This window comes from Geospiza fortis, unplaced genomic scaffold (assembly GCF_000277835.1).
Source record: "Geospiza fortis unplaced genomic scaffold, GeoFor_1.0 scaffold50, whole genome shotgun sequence".
Classification (NCBI taxonomy): domain Eukaryota; kingdom Metazoa; phylum Chordata; class Aves; order Passeriformes; family Thraupidae; genus Geospiza; species Geospiza fortis.
In genome coordinates, this window is record NW_005054382.1 from 3108279 (window position 1) to 3132367 (window position 24089).

At 34.3% G+C, this 24089-nt stretch overlaps 1 protein-coding gene across 2 annotated transcripts in view; it reads left to right on the forward strand.

Annotated features, from left to right (window-relative positions):
* The window catches only part of NLGN4X (neuroligin 4 X-linked), a 159498-nt gene that overhangs the window by 72590 nt on the left and 62819 nt on the right, over positions 1 to 24089 (forward strand). The window contains exon 4 of one of the 2 annotated variants that reach the window (XM_031060404.1): positions 20704 to 20763. The exons of the other annotated variant lie outside the window; for it this stretch is intronic. Within the exon in view, the coding sequence (XP_030916264.1) occupies positions 20704 to 20763 (60 nt within the window). The remainder of the gene's footprint in view (positions 1 to 20703; positions 20764 to 24089) is intronic. 2 annotated transcript variants of the gene reach the window in all.

Here is a 24089-nt window from a genome sequence, read left to right on the forward strand (position 1 = left end):
GAATTTTAGTGGGGTCCAAGGCAACTAAGGAAAAAAGGGATGTAGTAAAAAAGAACATGCATCTTCTTCTTTGCACTCACATAATAACCTAGATCTTACTGGAGGTTTCATGGAAACATAGTTTGGTTTTTTTTGTTGTTTTTTTTTTTTTTTTTCAATTTCCTGAACTGTTAATTAAGCTCCTCTTAATCTAACATGCTGTCTGCTTTCTGCATATTCTCTTCCAGTCATGTATGACAACATTGGAAAGGGATTTTAATGCTGGAACTTTTAAAGGCTTAATATTATTTATTTATTATTTATTTATTTAAAGGCTTGTCATTGATTTTTGGACCAAGTTTTGCTGTTAAAGAAGCTTCTTCAGAATTCAGTCCCTGGCATTTAACTTCTGTATATTTATAGGTATCCCACTTATTTGAATGGACTATCAGAAGCAATGAGTTACCACAAGTTTGTTTCTTCATGTAAAAATTCAATATTTTTCTTTCAAATGGCAGGTGGACTTGAGATAATAGCTCTCCATTAAACTCATGCTTTCCTTCATATCATTTCCAGGTTTACATTTGCAGCATGTGTATAAGCAGTGGAACAAGCATATATATATGGTCTGTCATTCTAGCAACATTTTTAGAATACATATGACAGTCACCCTAAAAGGTCTTTCAGCAAAGCTCACATTATATTTCTTTGTATTGAGAGTAAAGCAAGGATTAAATAACCTGTTTCCCTCTGTGCTACCTGTTAGCCCTTTTAGGATCCAGAAGCACACATTTATGTGCACATGCAATCAAATGCATTTCAGAAAAGAGCAGATACTAAACATAATGAGGGTTGAGAAGGCAAGTTGCTAATGTGCTCATTTTTCCTTTACTAGTTCGTTTTTCCTAAGCTGCCAGAGGCCTACATTTTCCCCAATACTGCCTTGTTTCAGCAAATGGATCAACAAAATAGTCATCATCTCACTCCATCTACCCAAAATAATAATGGTATTTTGTGTGGAAACAAGACATATTGTTTCATAAAGCTATTGAATGTAATCTCTGCCTATGTTAAAGTCAGTGGCTTCTTTTGCTGCTTATATGAAGATGCATTTCTACAAGTGCAATAAACAGTAAGATTGTCATGTTTTAAATAGGGTTTAGGACTTCAGTATAACAGCAGTGAAAATAATGACAATGTGATGATTTAAGATAAATCATGATGAAAAGTGTATATTTACAGCATTCAAGATAGTGAATCATGTTACGCAAAAAATATGTAGTGGTTTCAAAACTACGTGAGACTGGAACTTTTAAGGCATTATTAGATTGCACATGGACCTGCTCAACGATTTAGGTACCTCAGTTTCAATTAAATTTGACTATGAGGTTAGTTTGAAAATACATGAATGTGACTATAAACAAATATCTGTAAAACTGTGTATCAGAAAAAAAATAAAAGGCAAAACATACTTATCTACTTGCAAATCATTTTTTTATGCCAGGGTACATAATTTTACCAAAGACTTCTCTTGTGTGTGACAAAACTGCTGAAGTTTTCATTCTACTGAAACACTCCACTTATTCCTTAATAGCAGAAGCCTGATTATTTTAACTTAGTTTGTCATGTTGTGAATCCTTGCTCCTTGGGTGCAGAAAGAACATAGTGCTTGTCAGTAAGGTGGTAGAAAATTACAGAATAAATTGTCTTAGTGATTATGAGGAAATGTAGTTGGCTTATTTAGCATAAGCCTTAGAGCAAGTTCATCCATAAAACCTAAACTTTTCCCTTAAAAGCTTTTCATAATCTGCAAAGGAAGCTGTTTCAGTTTACTTAATGTTTATGGGATTCTGACCTGATTCAGAGTTGCTTAGGAACATTCTTGCTTTAGAAAAAATGATCCTTTGCTGGATTCAATGATATGAATATTTATTTATAGCTATATTGTGCCTTAGGCAAAACCTGGAGTGAAAGATGATTCATAATTAGCATTGTCCCAGAAGGAGCCCTGGAAGTTATAGTGGCTTAGGAACAACCTTCAAGCTCAGTCTCCTTTTTCTTCACTTCCTGCTTCAGGGATTCAATTATTTTAACACAGCAGCATTAAAAATTGAATGCTGCTCAAACACAGCATCTGAAGATTATATTCTCCATGTAAACCTACCTGTATTAATACAATCACTCTGCCTACACCACTGTATTTACATTGGTTTTGTTTTTGTTCTCCTTTAGAATGGGTCATTTAAGATTGTAATGCCACTTGCAGTAAAACTGCCTCTAGTTTGACCTGATTTCAGAGAGGCCATATGTCTGATACATATATAGACTTTTCTGGAGTATTGGGATCAAGATTCCATTCCAGAAATGTCTTTCTCTTTATTCTGTCAGTTATAGTTAGTCACTTTGTGTTGTGATCTGATTCCAAGCACTTAATCAGTATTATTTTACTATAGGGGAATTTGATTTGTCTTGTCATTAAAGGTGAAGAACTAGGTAGGATATAAAAATAAGTGAGATTAAATGCTTCTTTGGCAATTTTGAGTCACATATTTTTTGAGAAACAGTTGTATTGAGTGCCTTCATTGGCATCTGCTGCTTTATCAATTGTGGTTCCTGCTTCCTGATGGCATAATACCACTCTGCTTTCTAACTTCACTCTTAGAGATTAAATTAGTGTTTATCTCTCTCCAGTAAATTCTTAATCCTTCCTTCTCTGCCAGTCACTTCTCACCTGCTTAAGTATTTCAGAGGTGCGGATGAATCCTCTTCATACTGCAGCTGTGCCAGCAAAGAAAGTCACTGCTTGCCACCCTCCAGTGCAGCAATTTCTGCCTCTGCTTGTGAAGCTAGTCAAATGATTGTCTCCTAACCTATTTCAGTCAGAGTGTTTTAGCTTTATCAGTTTAAAGAGTCGCTCTTTGTTAACTTGACACATTTTTGTCTGAGATAAGCTCTGAAGAAATCACATGTGCAGTTGAATTAGCTTCTAGCAAGAAGACAGTTATAAGCTGATGACAGAAAGGGTGGGATTTAGTCAAGAAATGGTAAATGTTTTCATGACTATAACTGCCAATGGAGTTATAGTCTATGACAGAAAGGGTGGGATTTAGTCAAGAAATGGTAAATGTTTTCATGACTATAACTGCCAATGGAAGAGAATACATTTCCACATCTAAATTGAAGATCAACCGTACAAAATTATTCCATTTACATTCAGTTCTTCGACAGAAATTGATATTATCTGATTTTATGCACGTGCGTTTGAGCAAGCTGTGTGTGCAAGATGGACAGAGTGGAAAATCACCAGGACTCTGCATCCTCTGTATATCCCTATTGCAAAGATAGACAGAATGGAAGAAACATTAAAACAACATAAAAACAACAGTGAAAATACAAAGTTTCCAGTAGACATAATTTGACATAATTTTTGCTCAAATTTTATAGGAGAAAAAGCAGCAATGCAGCATATGACATCATACTCTCCTTACCAGTTTTTTTGCATCCTATGCCATGGCTATTCCTCCATCAAAACATAAATATTATGGAGTATAGGATTAATTAAAAAAATAGTGCTGTGAGTTTGCTGTTTACCTTTCCTATGTATAAGTGTTTAGAGAAAAGAGTGCTTTCCAAGGAATAGTGTAAAAAAAAGTAGGAAATAGCAAACTTACTGTGGCCTATGACAAGGGAAATCTTCAACCATGCATTTAAAGATCTATCATATTTTCAAAATGACAATACTAATAAAAATTTCCCATACCTATATTCTGATGCTTCTGCTCAATCTTTAGGGACTAGCATTAAGGCTAGACTAAGAAAAGAAAGGAAGGAATAAGGTGAGACAAAGATTAGACTTGTTTGGCTTTAGTCTTAAATAATTAGGCAACTTTGGTATGCAATATTTGTCTCTAATCACAGTTGCTTCTGCTGTTCCAGCTATTTGAATACTCTGCTGGGCACCAGCTCCATCATCAACCACAATTTGGCTGCTGCATGCACATTGGAGACACTGTCAATGACACTGTTCTGATACATTCAGCGGCCGGTTCTGCATAGAAATTGTTGCTAAAACCTAAGCTGAAGCCTGGTTTGGGGGAAGCACAAGAGCACAGTATTCATACAATGTAGGAAAAGGTTACTCTTAAGTCCTGCCTTAAAGTTCTACTTACCACATTGCATAAAAAAAAAAAAGGCAAAAAAAGGCACCCTTTCCCCTCCACGAAAGCACAACCTCCTGACTGAACACATGGATATATTTTATATTTAAAGAGGAAATATGCTTATAGCGAGAGTGATCCATCTGGTATTTCTCCCCTGATTTACTTGCTCCTAAGTTTACTATATAATATATTCATGTGGGTGGCTTTTCACATCATCATCAGACCAAGCCTCCCTGCATGTTTTACACATTTGCCTTTCTTATATTTAGGATGCTTTTTAGCTCTGTTTTCCTTCCTGTGTTTTCTTAAGCCGAGAAAGTTTCTATTCATGACCAACCATAAATACCACAGAAATACAATAATTTTGATTAACTCAAGCAAACCTCTCTTGGCCACAGTGATCATGTGGACAGGCTGAAAAAGTGCTGACTGAATGCGATGTGTGCATTGCATTGCGACGGGTTACATCACGAGTCGTAACATGATGTAACCCCGCGCAGCATGATGTAAGCGTCGTGATACATTGGAGATTTAAAGAAACATCAGCATTCCCTTCTCTCCCTCTGCTCATTTCTAGGAATGAACTGTCATTCATGGTCTAGTAGTTAATAACCAATCCCTCTTTTGAGTCTGTGAATCCGCATTTCTTATTCTTATTCTTATTCTTATTCTTATTCTTATTCTTATTCTTATTCTTATTCTTATTCTTATTCTTTTCTTATTCTTCTAATTCTAATTCTAATGCTAATTCTAAATCTTATCCTTAGTTATACTAATAATTTCCTTTCTAATTATAGAGCCTCAATCCTTAAAAGAGATGTTATTTTAATTCTATATACATATATAGGTACAGTTGCTCTCTGTCAGTTATCATAGATTTCTGGTGAAAATTTAAAAGTAGTCCAGCTGTGTTTAACAATGTTTCACAGGTCTGAAGGGTAAAAATTATTTATTCCAATTTTAAAATTGTGTAGCCAAACCATAGGTTGAAACATCTTTGATTTGCAATGCCAGTTGTATGTGGGCAGCTGTGCCAGGCTCGTGCCTTTAAAAAAAAAAAAATTCTCTTAAAACTTGGTGCATTTTTTGCAACATCACTGCAGCTCTGAATCAGTTCAGCCTGTCTTCTGTGTAGATGTTAGGGTGCTTTGTCTTGTGACAGTGGCTTCCTATTACCATTGCTGCTTTCAGGACAGACTTTTGTATGTTCCTTTTATTAGTGTCCATTCTGAAACTAAGTTAGCAGGCACATATGCTGCAAATTTTAATTAACCTTAGAAATTGAAATGCAATTCTTTTATGTACTTGTGTACAAGTAATTGTGTGATTGGCTTTGATGCTTTGAGAAAGTCTATTTTTAGAAAAATATGAAGCACATGTAATTTTTTAAGAGTGAAGAGAAGCCCACATTTTATCCCCTAATAAAATATATTCCTTTCATGATCATAAAGATGAAACAGAGCATGATCAAATAATATAGCAAACTTTAAAGGTTGAATAAAATCAACAGGAACAAAACCAACCCTCTTGGAAACCTAATTCTAGGATTCTCTGATCCATTTGTGAGAACTAGGGACAGTAACTAGTCCTTCTTTGATCCTAATATCAATTTAGCATTTCACTGCTACCACATCTTAAATAATTATATTGTTAGAAAAGTCAGTTTTCTCCACAACACCATTAAATACTGAGGCTGAAAGTGTTTTAGGACCACACAAAATATTTTTATTGTGTTCCTTTCTTTCAAGCTGTCAGTCCTCTCATACATCAGAGTAAGGAATCCCGATGGTGCAAGAGACTTCTGTGTGAGCTGAACTTCACTGTGATTTCTTGCCAGAGAATGTGGTGATTGATCTATGCCATGAAACACACAATTCACCATCTCTGCCCCATAACTTTTATTGTGAACACAAATCAGTCCCACTTATCTCAGTTAAATTACACATACCTGTGTGTTTTGCCTTTTTTTGAGTTGTTGGTGCCAGCTATATGGTGTAACGTACTTAAATGCTAATAATAGTACCAAATGCTAATAAATATTTGGTATTTTATTGCATTATGTCTTTGTCACTTTTTTGAAGTATTTATTGGTTTTGAGTTGTTAAAGATTAATAGATTGTAAATATATTCAATTCTTTAAAGGAATTCAACACTATTTTCACAGAAAATTTGGCTTTCTTCATACATGAGCTCTGTAAAGGAACAATTCAGAAATCTTATAATTCTTGTTATTTTTTCTGATCTCTGGATGTAATTGAGGATTCTAACTGAATCTCTTCACATACAAAATAATTTTTGTCTTCCAGAAATATAGAGCACTGATGGAAGGCTTTCTGCTAGATGCTGTATAAAAAAGAATCTGGATGTAAATGTATCATTCCTGATAAAACCTGCTATACCTGGTTATTATACATTGATGGACAATATTTCTGTATTTTCAGAATAATTTCATGCTTTGCTTTGATATTCTGGGTGTTGCATTTGGCAATTTTTTTTAAGGTTTTCATGGCTATGTCTAGAGTAATGCCTAAGATTTTTCTCTGGAAATTTTGGATAATTCTTTAAAGAATTGAATCTAACAATTACATATCTGTCTCCAGTTATTGCCATATTAGTTTTCAAACATACTACTTAAGAAGTATGTTCAGCTCAGTGCTGTTTTTTTTTTTTTTTATTCAGAAATTAAAAAAGAGAAAGAAGTACATCTTGTTTGAAATTGTCTCAAACTGGGGCAAGCATTGCTTGTCTCCACAGACTGCAGAGTGAATAGCTCATATCTCACAGGCATGTAGATGTTTGTGTGACTGGAGTTAAAAACATGGCTCCTTAAGTTTAAAAAACAGAGCTCCGTCATTTCCTTAGATTTATAAATTGTCTTTTAAGATATTAATATTCTTTCTAGCCTTGGCTTGTGTAGTTTCTATGTCTAGAAAATTGTACAATATGATAATTCATCCTCTTTTCCAGATCATTAACAGAATATTAAAAAACCTCAGATTATTATATAGAATATTTCACTAGATCATTAATCTTATGCTAGTTTGAAAATTGACCTCTGGTTACAATATAAGATACCCTGTGTATCTTGTTTTTAATCCATGACATTGCCTCTTTCTCTGTAAATAATTATGTTCTCAATATCTCATGGAAAATGTTTTTTGACAGGTCTTTTGTGAAAACCTAAATAAATTTTATCAACTTTTTTTTTTTTTAAATCAAGATTTCTAGCAGATAAAAGAGTGATGTTTGTTCTTTAAAGAGAGCTATGGATTATTTTCTGTGTATGTATATGAATGCTCTATGATGTTTCTAATAACTGTTTTCCTTAGGCTACAGTAACTTTTTTTCTTGATTTTAATATCTATATTGTATATTCTTACTAATCTCTTATAGTAATTTATTTTATTAGATACTGAAGCACTTCACTGGCAAATCAATAATTTTGTTCTCAACCCCTTTCTGGGGATAACATACTGGTTTATAATTAATGCATCTAGGCATGTAGGTGGTAGTAATTATTCTTCCGACAGTTCAATTTATCAAAATATGACTTGTTTAACTCTCTTTTAGACATCTCTAATTCCTGACTGAGAGAAATGCATGTCTTGTTGCTTCTTGTAAAACTAGAGACCTAGAGAAAAATACGGAATAGAACAAGGTGATATTAACAAGAATTCAGTCAGAGAAACTGCAATAGCATTCAATTATTACTGAATGCTGAAAGATGGAGAATAACTGAAGAGAGTGTGAGATTGAATTAATTTTGATATTCTAGGGCGTTGTCATGGTAAACCCCAGCCAGCTCACTCACATGCTCACTCATTCCTCCTGTAGTGGGATGAAGGATTGTATCAAAAGGGTAAAAGTGAGAAAATTGATGGGTTGAGATAAGGAGTTTAATAGATAAAGCAAAAGCTGTGAACACAGGCAAAGCAAAACAAGGGATTCATTCACTGCTTCCCATTTGCAGGCTGTTGTTCAGCCCTCCCTTGAAAGCCAGGATCTGTCACGTGCAACAGTGACTTTGAGAGACAAATGTCACCACTGAACATCCCCCTGCCTTCCTCCTTCGTGCCCTACTTTATATGCTGAGCATGAAGCCATATGGTGGGGGATGTCCCTTGGGTCAGTTGGGGTCTTCTGTCCCTTGCTGTGTCCCCTCCCAGCTCCTTGTGCATCCCTGGCCCTCATGCTGGTGGAGTAGGGTGGGGTGAGAGGCAGAAAAGATCTTGACTGTGCAAGCTCTGCTCAGCAATAGCTCAAACATCCCTGTGTTACCAGCACTGTTTCCAGAACAAATCCAAAACATAACCCATGCAAGCTATTGGAAAGAATATTATCTCTACCCCAACCAAAACAAGCAGAGGCAGCAAAGTACATATTGTGGCAGTTAAGCAGTATCCTGGAAAAGATAAAAACATCACTTTAGAAGGCTTAACCACTGTAAAGAGAAAGAATGGTGTCAGATGATGCAAAAACACGCAAAGGAAAGAAGGAAGAGTTGGAAGAAAATAACTTGTCAGAGGATGTTGGTTTCTTGGTGTGAAAATCTGAGAGCTACTCATGACAGAAGGAACATTATCAATTACTTTAATGATCTTGTTTGTACCCTACTGCTGATATTAATGAATTTGAAGTCTATTTTCAAAGGCAAGGGTCTGAATCACAAATCAAGGGTTGTTACTGGAATTGCTGCTTTTTACAAAAATCTGTAATAAGCTTCCAAGGGAAATTTATGTAGAGACCTGTGAAATGAGATACTAAAATGAAATGTGGTAAAGTCAATATGGGGCAGAGAAGGGCAGTGCACTTTGATCATGAGGGAAATTATAACACCAGAGTTAAAATATGGATGACAGCAGGGGTTTATTTTGAAATGCTAAAATGTAGAACGTTGTTTGCACAGAACTCTATATGCAATTTTGTAGAATGTCCCATAATACATTTGTTGCAAGAATTATTAAACTTGTTCCAAACTGAATGTGTCATAGATTTTAGAAAACATGCAAAATAAAACCACAGCCCTCAGTAATGGTGAACATGCTTAGTTTTATGCAGCCAAGGTTTTGATTTGTTTTCTGGGCTGCAAGCCAAACTGACATCTCATGTTCAATTTTTTCACCCCCCAGTATTCCAAAATCTTTCTCTTCAGGGCTGCTTCTCAATCCATTCTTCGCCATTCTCTACTGATGCTGGAATGTCCAGACCCAGGTGCAGGACCTTGCACTGGGCTTTGTTTAATTTCATGAGGATCACACTGGCTGACTGTTCAAGCCTGCCAAGGTCCCTCTCATTGGCAGCCCTTCTCTTCCATGTGCCAACTGTACCACACAGCTTGGTGCTGTCCACAAACTTATTGATGGTGCACTCAATCCTCCTGTGTCGTTGACAGGGATATTCCATACTATTGGGACTAGTACAGACCCTTAAGGTGTTACTGGTTTCCACTTGGACTATTAGCTCTTGACTATTTTTTCAGCAACCATGGAGTCAATTCTTATTCCATCTCAACAGCCTTTCCATCAAATATTTATCTCCCCAATTTATGAGCAAGATTGTTGTTTGGAACTATTCAAAAGAGCTTTCAGAAGCAGAGATAGATGACATCCATAGCTTTTCCCTTATCCCATAAAAATCATGGAAAGAGACTGGATTAGTCAGGAATAATGTGCAGATGATTTTCTTTTCCTTTCTCCACTTTCTATGGCAAATTTTATCAGGGCTTACTGATAAGAAGTAGGAAATTACCCACAGTGGTGCCTGAAAAGCAAAACACAGCTCAAAGGACATTCTCAGATTTTTCCTCTTTTGCTAAAGGATCTAGGCATGAAAGCCTAAAGCATAGGTGTGAGAACTTGGCAAATGTCACACAGACACACACATACAACCACATACACATAGAGTGGAACTAATGGAATTTGCCTTTTGGCAGCTGCCCAGCTGAGGAACAGCTACTACAGAAATCACCTTTCACCTGGTGGTTTTCTTCCTTTCAAATTATGCCTCAGGAGAAAAACAGTTGGCAGAGACTGAGTGTTCTTTAGAGGGGAGGGGAGAGTTTAAAGGCACAGGTAAGTTCATCTGCTACACTACGTGGCATTTGTCAGGAGGCTTTGACCTTGGACAGGAGGTTTGGTTGGTGCCAGGAGGAAACCCTGACAGATTTGATCACAGCAATCTGTTTTTACTGTGGTTTTACATCTGATACCTTCTTCTTGTTGCCATAAGTAGTTGGAAAGTTGGCTGTGGTGTTCTGGTTTGTTCGTGTAAGTGTATTTCAGTCCTGGTATGACTGACAGACTAACAACAGCATACAGGCAGGTATAATTTGGACTGATGTTGTGCCAATTTTACCTTCAGAAAACCTCACTAAGTCCTTTTGTCAGTGACCTTCAACAGAGTGCCAATTATAGTTAATTTCCTCAAAGAGATGGTAGGTGTTTTAAATTGTAAATTGCACTGATTGAGAAAAGGAAACATTCAGCTCTCTTCTGCAGCTGAATATAAATACAGAACAATTTTTTTTTTTTTCGGTAGGACTTGAAGGTGCATATGACAACAAATAACATCAGCAAATCTACAATAATATTGCTTAAATAAATCAAAAGAAGAAAAACTTGACCTGTTCCTTTTCACAAGGACTACTTATATTTAGTCAAAGATGACTGGAATTCAATTTCTCAGAAGTAGTTGCATACATGAGCTGTTTTATTTCACATCTAACTCCATGTAGTTCATATATAATTCTTATAAAATGCAAAATTTAACTTGCCTTTCTTCAGATGGAATAGTAAATCATATTATACAATATTGATATTATATCATTCCATTATATTGTATTGTATCAAATGGCACATTCTCTATAGTATTTACATCAAAAAGGGTTTTTTATTACTTGCTTCTAATTTCCTACATCTGTCAGATAATTATAATTGACAAGCCACTGTTATTCCTTTCTAAATTTTGAATAAAGCATGAGCCCCAACGCTGAAAGTACAAAATGTGAATTATGCCTGGAACATTGCAAAATGGAAAGCCAAAATGAGATACTGGAGTTCTCATCCAGTTTGTTTAATAGACAAAAGATTTTTCCACCAGCACAGATATATAATCCACAAATTATTCCAAACCAACTGATATTTTCAAATAATGAGTTTTAGATGTATCAGATACTAGTGAGCTCAGTGCTGTGTTGCTGAATTATGAGTTTAAATCATGATTCTAACCACCAGTTTTGAGGTTAGTTTAATATAATTAATAATTATATAGTGTGCATGAATCAAAATGGTCTGTGTTCTTCTTTAATATTATAGATAAAATATCACAGCTTCATAATATACCCAAAACTAATGCTTGAAAGCAGTTAAACTGTAAATAATACAGAATGCTGCAGGTTTTGTCTGTGCTTTCCCCTTCCTCATCCCTCTTCTCTAAAATCTTTCTGTGAAAACAAAAAAATCTTACCAAGTTGATGGCAAAAAGGTATTGCCAGTTGTTTGGGATAGCGACACTAATTTCTGTTTTGAGAAGTCATATACATTTTCAGTACTGAGTAATAATGAATAAAATATTTATATGAACTTAATATTCAATGTTCTATCTTTTTCTACACATCTGTTATTCAGTTCTAGGGAAAATCTTTTATGTGCCTATAGTATTTTGGGAAGTATTAGATTAATTAAATATTCATATTTTACATTGTAAAACTTTTCATCATATACAACTTAGATGTGATTTTCCCAGAAATGGCTACAGTATATTTTATTCCATCTTTTAAAATTACACTCTTTTTATTAGCAACTTAATTATTTGGTAGTCTAATTGTTTAGTTGATTTGGTATTATTAATCCCAGTAAGATTTAATGCATTATTGTGTGTAGATGAATATGTCATTAAAATGTAGTAGGGAAAAAACCTGAAAACATGGCTATATGCTAAAACCAAACCAATCAACCAAAAAAATCCCAAAAACCCAAAAAATCTTTTATCTCCATTGGATGTTTCATATGGACCTTCTATTTACCTGTAACTAATACTCCCAAGATTTCCAAATAAAAACTAAGAGGTCAAAGATCCAGTAAACATCAAAATATGGTGCCAAACTATTATCTATCACAATGGAATAAAATTACAGTTTCACAGGATCCATTGGCATAACAAACACAATTACTCTCTGAATTCTCTAAAGGAAACCACAAATTGAACTAGTCTTCAAAATGAAGAATTAAATAGCTGCATCGTATAATTAGATGTTTTCTTAAGAGTTGATTATTCAGTTCACAGCTTCCAGTGGTGCCTACAAATGCCCAAAGGGAGAATTTGCACAAACAGCTTCACCAAATAGAGCGTGTGCTTGCAGTGTTCAGTTGTCTGCAAAGAGGGCAAATTCACAGTCATTGTAAATGGCACATAGGTACTTCTCTTAAGTTTATTTGAAAGTAATCACCCTTTAGTTATAAGTAGTATTAAGCCAACATTAGTGAATTCTTTGCAAATTCTTCGCAAATTCTACTTGTCTACATTAAGTAGAATGTAGGTGCATCTAGGTTTGGGAATTTTGACTAATAATAAATGTTGAATTATCTTCTAATTTAGAAGTCGTATACATTATTGGCAACTTAATTGTAGTGTACTCGTCATGCCAACAACCTTTTTCCACTCTGCAGCTAATTGCACTCAGCTCTTGTCTTGCTCTCACTGACTTGGCAGTACAGGTTTAATATACATCTGAACAAATTTTGCAGTGGGATTTATAGATCCTACCATGCTCCTCTGGCTTCTTGTGCACCAGCAGAGCGCAGGAAACTGAGCAGTCCTTAACTTAAGCCAAGCATTACTCAGTAACAACTAAAACATCAGTGTGTTATCAACATAATTCTCATTCTAAATTCAAAATACCACACTGTATAAGTTACTATGAAGAAAATTAATTCTATCCCAGCTGAATCTAGGATACAGCTTTACTACATTCACACTTTCACAAGTGCATCACTTCAGCAGAGAAATGCCAGTTATTTGAGGTCACTGCTATGCTTTCATACTGACAGTGTTTCAGAGGATGCTTGTACTGAAAAATATGTGCTTCTTTTGGAATTAATATAACTGTATGATAGTTTTATGGTTTTAATTAGTCTTTCATTATTGAATCAGTAAGCATTGCAGGCTTATTCCAGTTTTCCATAAAATAAAGCAGATTCAGTTACACTGGAAGTGCAAGGAACACTCCTCATATCTGTTGGAGGTCACTGAAAGGATAGGCTTCACAATGCCCTCTTTCTTTTGAGCCATTATGGATTGTTTTGTCAAAGTAATGCAGTATATTTAGAAGATGGTAAGTTCTAGTTATGGTGTAACTTGCATGACAAAAACCCTTATAAAAACTATTAGTGAATTGATCTGCCTACCTCATTTCTATTTTATGACTCCTCTAAAATAATAATAATTTTACTAATACTAATATGAATGAAAACAATATGTTTAGTGTTAAATCAATAGATTTAAAAATTATTATTCTTGGAAATTTTTATTCAGAACTATTTTAGGAAGTATGAATTGTGCCAAAATGAATTAACAGGGGTTAAATATAAAATCTAGTCTTTTTATGAATTCTTTTCCGGAAAGAATAAATACAATCTAAGTAAATGCAAATATTTTTAGAAAAAGAAATAATATTTAGGTGTGTTTCTTTCAGGAACTATACCATGTGTACACTATAAGTTTCAGTGTTTATATTCATCATAGACATATTTTTAACAATCTTTTTGAAATACATTGCTCACTTTCCAAAAATGAAGTATATAGGAAAACTTTGAAGTATAGTGAAAAAAGCTTTTTATGTAACTGAAACCTATAGGCAACATAGAGTACAGAGTTGAGGTAATATAACAATCCCATACTTTTTATGCAGCCTCTTTTTCAACCTCAGAATTTTTCTTTTTCAACTGATTTTTTTTATTTGTCCTCTGAAACTATTTGAAAAAGCTTGTGAAACTGCATTTTCTTTTTGATTTAATCCTCCCTGATGCATGGAACACACAAAACTGTAGAAATTTCAGCTGATCTTCCTTACAGTCCATCCAGTTATGGATACCAAACAAAATTGTCCTTTAATTCCCTTTTCTTAAAAGGGAACATTTCCTGGATATACAACATCTATGTGTTTTCTCTGGAATTGCAGTAAACTTTTTGTGTGTTGCAGCTGGAGTGATTAAGAGGATGAATTCAATTGTACTGCATGTTCCTTGGTTAAATGTTGCTGCTTCACAGAGCTAGCACTTGCAACCCAAATGGTTTTGTTTTGTTGTTACTAATGGCATTAGAATAATGTCTACTTTAATAGTCTGTCTTCTGCTACTCAGTGATAATATAGGAATTAAAACAAAACTAAACACATTTCATTCAGGCAAATTTAAGCAAATTTCTGAGCTTCCATTGAATTTCACATTGAAAACTATGTAGAACAGTAGGTCTAAGTCTTCATATTATTAAGGAAAGAGATGACATCTAATTTATGGCTAAGGACTGCACTGAAATCATCAAATATGGGTGTTTGCTGGAGTTATGCAAATTATTGATGTATTATAACTTAATTTAGACATGATTATGGGAAAGGAGTGCCAGAAGATAAAAGTGGTTTCTTTCTGGAAGCTGATTAGCTGTAGAGAGATTTTTCATGTACATTTATATGTACATATTTGCTTACATGTGCACACTCACACACAGTTACACACACATGTTGAAATTATTAAGTAAAGAGTTAAGAATAATAGTTATTTAAATCTAGTAAATATGAATTTATTTTTCTTTCTTTGATTAAATGAACAGGCTTCCAAACAGCAGGTATGTAGATATATTGCCTGCTTTTATGGTCTTTCCTTAACATAGGGCATCCACAGTCATTTCTACGTCACTTTAACAAGCTGAAATTCTAGACAATCTTTTTTTTTCACTGTGTTTGAAGTGTCAAATGCCTCATTTGAGCTTTCTTCAGCTGCCAAATTAGAACTTCTTGTTACAACTATAAAGGCAGCTGGAGAGCCTTGCCACAGGGATGAGGCAGGTGCAGTGTTATGGCAGCCAAACTGCACCAGTGATGGAACCCTTTTTTGGACATGAAATGTGTCAAGTATTGCACACTAGGTGAGACTCAAAGCAAAGTTTTCCAACCAGTCTTAGGATAAATGCTGAAAGGAAATTTTGTTTGACTGATGCTCTCTTGAGACTGTAATGAACTGTTGACTTGACCTGATTGTAAAGCTATAATAGTTTTCATGGGATAGGAAAACAAGAGCTTTAGAGTTCTATTAAAATGGCTGCATAAATAAGATATATCACTGAGATAACATCTATTAAATCCTGTATTAATTTGGTTTGAGCTGGAAATTTCCAGAAGGTTAAGCATGTGCTATGTGAAACTGAGAGGTCATACAACTGATAATGCGCTGTGTGATTTCTGAAAACTGAGCTCTTTTCCAAATTTAAATGGGGTCAAAAGGTATGTGACAGATGGAGCAATTGCAAATAAAATGCAAAGAAATGGCATCAGCTTAAGCAGTTGTGGATGATTTTTTGCTGCCATTAGAGGCTTCAGAATGAATACCTAATATACAAGCGTGGTAAACTGCATGCATGGGACCTGCCTCTGTTGAGACAATATGTGATTCATATTGTCTGAATGGAGGAAGATGCAGCATAAATTGTCAGTACAACTGGGACAACTTACAAAACCAGAAAATTTGCTTCTGAATGAGATTTTTGTTCATTATGCAAAGGAAATGTGAGCCAGAGGACATGCTTACAGCAGGGTGACTTCTTAATTTCTGATAGATTTGTGCATGGCATTGGAACAAATCTGGGAATACAAGGTGACTGTACATACATAGATAAATGAAATCAGCTACTTTTTAATAGTTTATTAACATACTGATGATTGTTTCAAAATCAAAACCTTTTAGAGATGTTTGCTGACTTAATGTTTACAACTGCTTTGCTTAGAGTGCTTCTTACAGGGAAAAACAATAGCCCCCATGAAACCCTTCTTTGTTATGACCATATTGCATATTGGCTGGAGCTGTTTTCAAAACCGCATATATACATATATATATACATATGAAAAAGAAGCAGTTTCTGGCAGACAAAAATCCTTTGCAAAAGAGCTTTGACAAAGTTCAGTAATACTTTACACCATGCTGTTTTCTCTCAGCAGTGAATGGAATTATAGGACAAATGAAAAGAGGTCACCTGGCCTTTAAAATATGCATTACAAAGTTGCATATTTTTCTAGTAATTGTCATTAACAATAAGATATTTTTCTAAAATACAATGAACCTTTATGCAAATGTATTCTTCAGTAGAGCTATGCTATCTACAGCATATTTAACATATGTAATTAAATATTTCCTAGTCTTGACCATTTGGGAAAAAAAATTCCATCCTAATTATATTTTGAAATATTTTTCTGCTACATTTCAGCATTATGAAAAGTGAAACACAAACTTTACAAACCAGGAGCTCTGGTCAAACACCAGGTTAGTCAATAGAGATACTCAAGGAATTCAGTCTTTACTGCACTAGATCATTACTACTACTTCTGGATCCTGGGTTGCTGTTGAAATTTACCATCCATGTTTAATGTGGGATGAATGAGTAAACAGTTCTTAGACTGCAGAAGGGCCAAATCCTATAATACAGTGATTATGTTTACTTGGTGTATTGGAACTGAAGGTTAATATTGCTGCTCCTGTGATTTGGGATAAGGAGAATATGAGATATGGGGAAAAAATTGGCCCAACCCTGAACACTCGCAAAAGAAGCCCCAAAGCAGAGGGAAGTGTTGATCTGTGGGACAATCAGCTGTTGCAGGCAGGCATTTTTTTCTGAGCAATGGGAGTTTCTGAGTTATGATTCCATTCAGTCTCCAAGATTAATGCAACCTTAAACTAACCTTAGAGGCACAGTGACTTTTTTATCTTATGACAGGGACTACCATCTTTTTTTAGAAGTTTAAGGACAAATGAATTGACATTTTATTAAAAAAAAACCATAGCATGGTTGGAAAATTCAAATTTTTGCTCTCTGTGTGAGATAGTCTGAGGAGAGCAGATGTTGTTGGAATTGTTTCAGCAGCTCCAAAACCTCCTAAAATACTTAGGAGCATTGCTTAGAAAAATTACATGAATCTTTCAAAAAGATAAGCTTCCAGAAACATACTATTTCATGCTAACAGTATCACACACATGGCTTGTATCAGAAATAGCATGGCCAGCAGGACCAGGACAGTGAAGGTCCCCCTGTACTCGGCCCTGGTGAGGCTGCACCTCAAATCCTGTGCTCATTTCAGGGTTCCTCACTGCAAAGAGAACATTGAGGCACTGGAATGCTCTGTTATTGGAGGACAGTAGGGGTGGTGAAGCATCTGGCCACAAGTCTGAGGAGCAACTGAGAGAGCTGGAGTTGTTTAATTTGAAGAATATGAAGCTCAGGGGACATTTTATCACTCTCTGCAACTACCTGAAAGGAGTTTGTAGCCAACTGGGGGTTAGTCTCTTTTTCCAAGTAACAAGGCATAGGGTGAGAGGAAATGGCCTCAAGTTTCACCAGCAGGGGTTTAAATTGAATTTTGGGAAAAACTTCTTCATGGAAAGGATGGTCAGGCATTAGAACAGCCTGTCCAGGGAAGTTGTTGAGTCACCATCCCTGGAGGTATTTAAAAGATGGAGATGTGGTACTTAGGGCCACAGTTGGACTTGATCTTTTTCAGCCTTAATGATTACATAATGATTTTATGGCTGGTATCCATAGTATGCAAAAAGTCCAATGTGATAGGAACACAGAAACTTGGTTTGAGAACTCATTGACATAATCCATCTTACCAGATCTCAAAATGAATATAAAATCCTCTCAAACACAAGAACGAACTTACAAAAGTGTATTCCAATTGCCAATAGGAAAATGATTGTTTCACAGCATGTAGGAGAAAGAGCATTCCCACTCACACTGTAAATAAATACATACTAAGTTATAGTAATTTCTTCTGGAAATGGATTACAACATGATATTTTGCATCTTTGGAGAACATAAAGATGGAATAAGGGGTGTTTCAATTATTACAGATAACATTATGTCACATAGCTTGTTAGATGATATATCCAATAGCATGATGTGAGCACATTTTCCTAGTTCTTATTACACTTGCATTGTTTTTATCAGAAGTACACTGAGCCATTTTCTTTCATGTGCTTCCCACACTGGGAAGCACTTTAAAGAGAAAATCCTTGCAGTATGTTGTTGATATGTGTACTGAAGATTTTGGGGTGAGATAGTACCCAAATTAAAATGTTCTGGGACACAACTACTTCTTTCACTCAAAAATACTTGAAATAGGGATTACAGTCCTAATAATTGTAGACACAGTTTTTGTCTAGAGGTACTGCATATATGGGATCACACTGAGTTTGATATTTTTAAGTTCATACAAATAAAAAATATGTGGTAGTTGATTTTATATTTGCCATATGATGATCATATTTTTTATCAAACAATTAAAAGACTACCTCCCTGGGGAAACTAATATTGAAATTTGTTATATATGTTCAAACTTGTGTCTGTATGTATTCATTGCCTATAAATAACTATTTCTCATAAATGTTTTACATTAATCAAAAATAGTTTAAGGGCAAGGTTGAGTACTTTGTTTATTTAAATACAAAATAACTTTATTTGTGTATCACCTGAGAAAGTATTGCACCTTCATTGGCCTATAAGTAATTTGGAACAATACTGAATAAAAGGACAAAACACAGATGGTGGCTGAGATTATGAACCTGTATCTATTTTGAAAAAATATAGGGATTGGAGAACATCTATATTTCATTGACAGAGATATTTTACCTAGTTAATTACGTACTGGATATATATAATAAATCCAGTGGTGTACTGCATAAACAATATCTTTTGTACAACAGCATTGAAGATGGAGACTTTATGAGGAGGTAGAGTATCAATCACTGCTTTTCACATTTTTTCTCACTAATCATCATCACTGCATACATAGTGGCCGTGCTTCCAGAAAATGCCTGTAGAAAATGTGTATCTGGAAGACAAATAAACAAGTACACTGATCCTAAAACTGTATATATTAAAAAATCTTAAATACTTTAGTAATAATAAAGACATTCTGTCTTACAATCATAGACTAAATTTAATTGAAGCCTTGGATTTTGAGGGATATAAATATAGTTAACAGTAAAATTTAAATAGGAAAATAAAAGGAGTAAATAATATTTATTTAAATATGATGTATCTGTTACAAATTTAGACTTCATACATAAACAAGTTAAAGTATACTGTTCTTTTTCAGCATGTATTGAAAAGACACCTCAAAATAAAGAAAATTCAAGAAAATAATGATTAGCATGCTTAGACCATTTTATTTCTGTAGTAGCTATGTTGATTTCTAAGCTAAATTATAAATTGAGTTTCCTATTCGTGTTTCACTTCTTATCAAGTAACTGTTTACATTACAGAAGGCTACTTGCTATGGGAATAAGCACAGTGTAATAGAATGCTTGGATAGCTTGGTGCATTTTTATTTTTTAGTCAGAAAACAGAAGTATTGCCCAAGGATGGGGGTGGTGAAAATTATGTTTAGTTCCTCTTGCTCCCATAAACACAGGCTGTGACACCTATGAGCATAAATATTTATGTGTGTGTGCATGCCTGTGTGCGTGTGCGTGTGTACACCTCAAAAGTATTTTAAGAAAGCATATTGAATACAAATTAAAACATATTCTTCCCTAAATCTTCTAATAGAGAAATGCAAGTTCTTTATCATGGTAAGTAAATGTTTTCAGTCAATTTCTAGGCTTTTCTGAAGAGCATGAGATGAGGTATATTTTCAACAAAGGATGGTTTTGGGCCAATTTCATGAATAGACATTGACTCAACTCTGTTTCACTTTTGTTTACAGTCTTCTTTTAAATATCTTTTTGCTCATATGGAAAACAGATTAAATTCTAAGGAGGTCTTTATGGTTTGTCTTGGTCAAATCAAGTTGTGTAAAACTCAAACAATCATTTTATTTGCGTTATTTCCATCCAAAATTCAGGTTGTGGCTATTTCTTAATAAATTGTAATGACGATGAATAAAATGTTAAGTTGTTGAAGAAAGTAACTCAAGGCGTTATTTCCTCAAAGTTACAGAACAGAATAAAAAAAATTGCATTTCTTCTGTAAAACATAACTTTGTAATTTTTAACATACTTTTTTGGTTTATATTATTCTTTTTTAATAGCGCATTAATTTGATTTTTTTTGAAGAAATCACTTTTAACTAAAGTACTGCATTGTCACAGAATATGATACATTTTTTCAAATATTTTCAATTTGTTCTTCTTGACATTTTATGTTTATGTGCAGTTTGCATCTTTTTTGTTTTTCAATTTCAAATGTAACAGATTTTGACATTTTTGTTACATTTTTTGTACTGGTGTTTTTTTTCTTTTTGAGAACCTGCTGGTTTTGAATTCTCTTTTTTCCCTTTATTCTCCTCCTCAATATGAACCCAGGAGCCAACACAAAGAAAAGCGCAGATGATATAACCAGTAATGATCGTGGTGAAGATGAAGGTATTTTTTGTTTTTTCAAAGCCTGACCCTGATGCATGAACATAAACTTTTCAATTTTTGTTATAATAAGAATGATTATTGTTATTATTATTGCTGTTATTTCAACATGATTTTTAGTCCTTTATTTGCAGAAGCTCACATCAGTGTGCTTCTTTATTTTCTTCTTTAGAATTTGCTTTGATTGTTTTTCTTTTTAAAATCTAAATTAGCATATAGATGACTGCAGTTTCTCCGTGTCATAGGTGTAAAATTTATTCCTAAATATGTGTGAAGTGAGTAACATAAATGTTATTTGAAACCACATATTTTTCCCCTCTATTCTTTCTTAGGCTGGGAAAATGGAATTTAAAAACATGCATGTGCTCTTTTCCCTCCTACACATTTTGTATATTCACTTGTTTGAAATTCATGAAAAAACTCACATATATCCTTCCTTTCACTTCCACTGTTTCCCCAGTGCACATGCTGTACATTGATACAGTTGAATTGTGCTTTGTCTTTGCTATTTTTATTTACTTATTTATATTTTTTTCTCACAGGATGTGGTTTATTTCAGGACACAAAAATAAAGGAAGCTGTTGATGTTGCTTTATTGTGTTTTTCCTGTAATCAGCTAGCCTCTGAGACGCATTCATTCGGACTCTGACCACATTCCCACTGAAATCAGTAACAATCATTTTCATTGACTTCTTTCAAAGTTGGACTGGGTTTCCTGAAAGGAAATGCTAAAAGTTCACAGTGAAATACCCCAAAAAGTTTTAGATGGAAGCGATTTTTTTTCTTGCCTTGACACAACAAATCTATTTAGGATGCCCCAAAATAGAAAGAAGTCATGAAACCTTCCTCTATTCTCACCCTTCCTTTTTATTATAGTTACATTGTCAGTTTACATGTATTTACCAAATTAAGAAAAAAACATTTTCACATTAAATGAGAAGATAAAAATCCTGGATAGTTTGTTGGTCTGGCTTCAAAGCAACACCTTTACTAATCCTCTCAGGCCTGGCCAATCCAAAATGTTATTCCATGTCCTTTCTCCTGTTTTTTTTCCCATCTAACATGATTTCAAATGACTTGGAAATATATGTCCTCTCTATTTCCCTTAAAATCATACACACTGCAGTGAGGATACTATCACCTCTTTTCCTGGGAGTTCAGGTCTATTGTAGCTACTCTGTCTGTATATAAAATACCATAATAAAAACCTCAGGTCTTTGATTCACTCTGATTGCCCTCTACTCCACTACCTTCACTGCTGAATTACACTTTTTCTTACAAGACAGAAATACTGTGCAGAGTACTCTTGAATTGCTCTGTTGCTTTCTGATTATCAGTTTCCTATTTCTGTGCAACATAGGTTTTTTTCAAACGATGGTATAATCATTTCTATACCAAATTCTGAAGTTAATTTTAAAGTAAAGGACAAATAACAGGCAAAACCAAAGTTGCTTTAAAGATAAATACTAGATTATGAACACATACTTATTCAACCTTTTTAAAAATTGATAAAATGTTAGGATTTCATGATTAACAAAGGCATTCACTTTAGATCTAAGCATATAAAGCATCGAGCTAATTTCCTTTATGTTGAAAATAATAATGTTCTCATTGAAGAGGAAGGGGAAACCTTCTATTGACTTCATCAGTGAAAGATTCAACCCTGAGGTAGAATAAGGTAATAAGAAAAGATTAAATGCAAACAAATCTTTCCATGAGATTTTGGGGAGAGAAGGGAAAGGAGTTCAGCAACACAAATAATTATGTTAAAGAATTGCTGCTTTCAGGTTCTTTGAGATCTTAGCTGTGCCTTCAGAGAAGCAGCAATTTTATATACTTTGCTGAAAATGCTGACAATAAAAAAGATAAATATATTGACTAGAATGCACCTCATTGCTTTAAATGATCTGTTTAATTGCTGTACTACTCTTACACTCACCACAATTAAAAAGATCTTATCACAAAAACTTTTGTTCTGCTGCTCAAGTACAACATGTAAAATACAACATGTATGGATATATCTTTTCCTGGAAAGGAGGCAGAATCAATGACAAGCCTTAAACTCGGACAAGTGGACAGGTGTACATTGCAGCCTGGACATTTCTCAACTCAGCTGGAAATTTGCGATATTTAAGGTGTACACAGGAGTAAAGTAAAAGTGGGACACAGGAATATTATAGTCAAAATAAAACACTGACTATCTGGTACCTCATTGGTAATCACATTTTTTATCTCAGTATTTCCTAATCAGCCTGAGGGGAGGGAGGATGTTTGGAAGCTTTTCAAATGCAGATCCCTCACCTGTAGGTATTTAGCTCAGCTTTTTCTTTGTCCACCTCCCTTCTCCACTCTTCAATATATGCCTATCCAAAAGATTTTTTCCAAAACCTGGTTGAATACTCAGAGGCTCTGCTTTTCCTTGTATGTTGTGCTGTATACTGATTCCATGCAGATAGGCTGAATTATTTGTAGAAGACCTGTACGTCTAATGGTAGCTCTCTGAATTGCCTTCTACCTTATAGAGGAGTCATCACTGGCATCAAGATCTGAACTTTTTAGATTAACCTTCTCCCAAATATACCCCAATCACTGATTAGCACATCTTTCTAACTCACTTTTACATATGTAATATCAATTTCATTTAACTTTCTTTTAGAATTTTTTAGTTTTGTCAGTTTCATTGAACTTTCTTTTAAAGACCCAGCTGTTTATTTTTTTTAAAGTAGCCAGGAATTTTCTACTTATACAAAAGATCATCCATTGACTCAAGGTTGTTCTTTGAGGCTTAGCTGCTACTAGACCAGGAAAAGTGCAACACAAAAGACATAATTTGTTTTAAATACAAAAAATCTGTACCATAAATTCACATAAATCCTCTCTGTTAACCCCTAGGCTGTTTAAAAGAAAGAACAGTCTGCTATGATTTCTTCTACTAGAACAGTTAGAATTTTTGCTACTATCTCTTACTGAACTATTGGGAATATAATTTCAATAATTATGTCCCACAAGAAATGGGAAAGTATGGATCATCACTATAATTTTATTATTAGATGCACAAACATTTCTAAATTGGTATATTTTTGAAGCCGAGTATTCTAAAGAAACCAAGATTATTCCATAATTTGTTTTTTTAGGCTTTAAGACATTTCTATTAAAATTAAATTTCTTGTAATACTGAATGCGTTTGAAGTGAGTTTCCATTTTAGAGGAAATAGTATTTGAAATTTTAAATTATAAATATTAGGCTTGTAGGATGGTCCTGAACTGTGTAAGCTAGTGGGTATAGGGGTGGTGACATTGAAAACATAAATAATTAAGACTATTTTAAG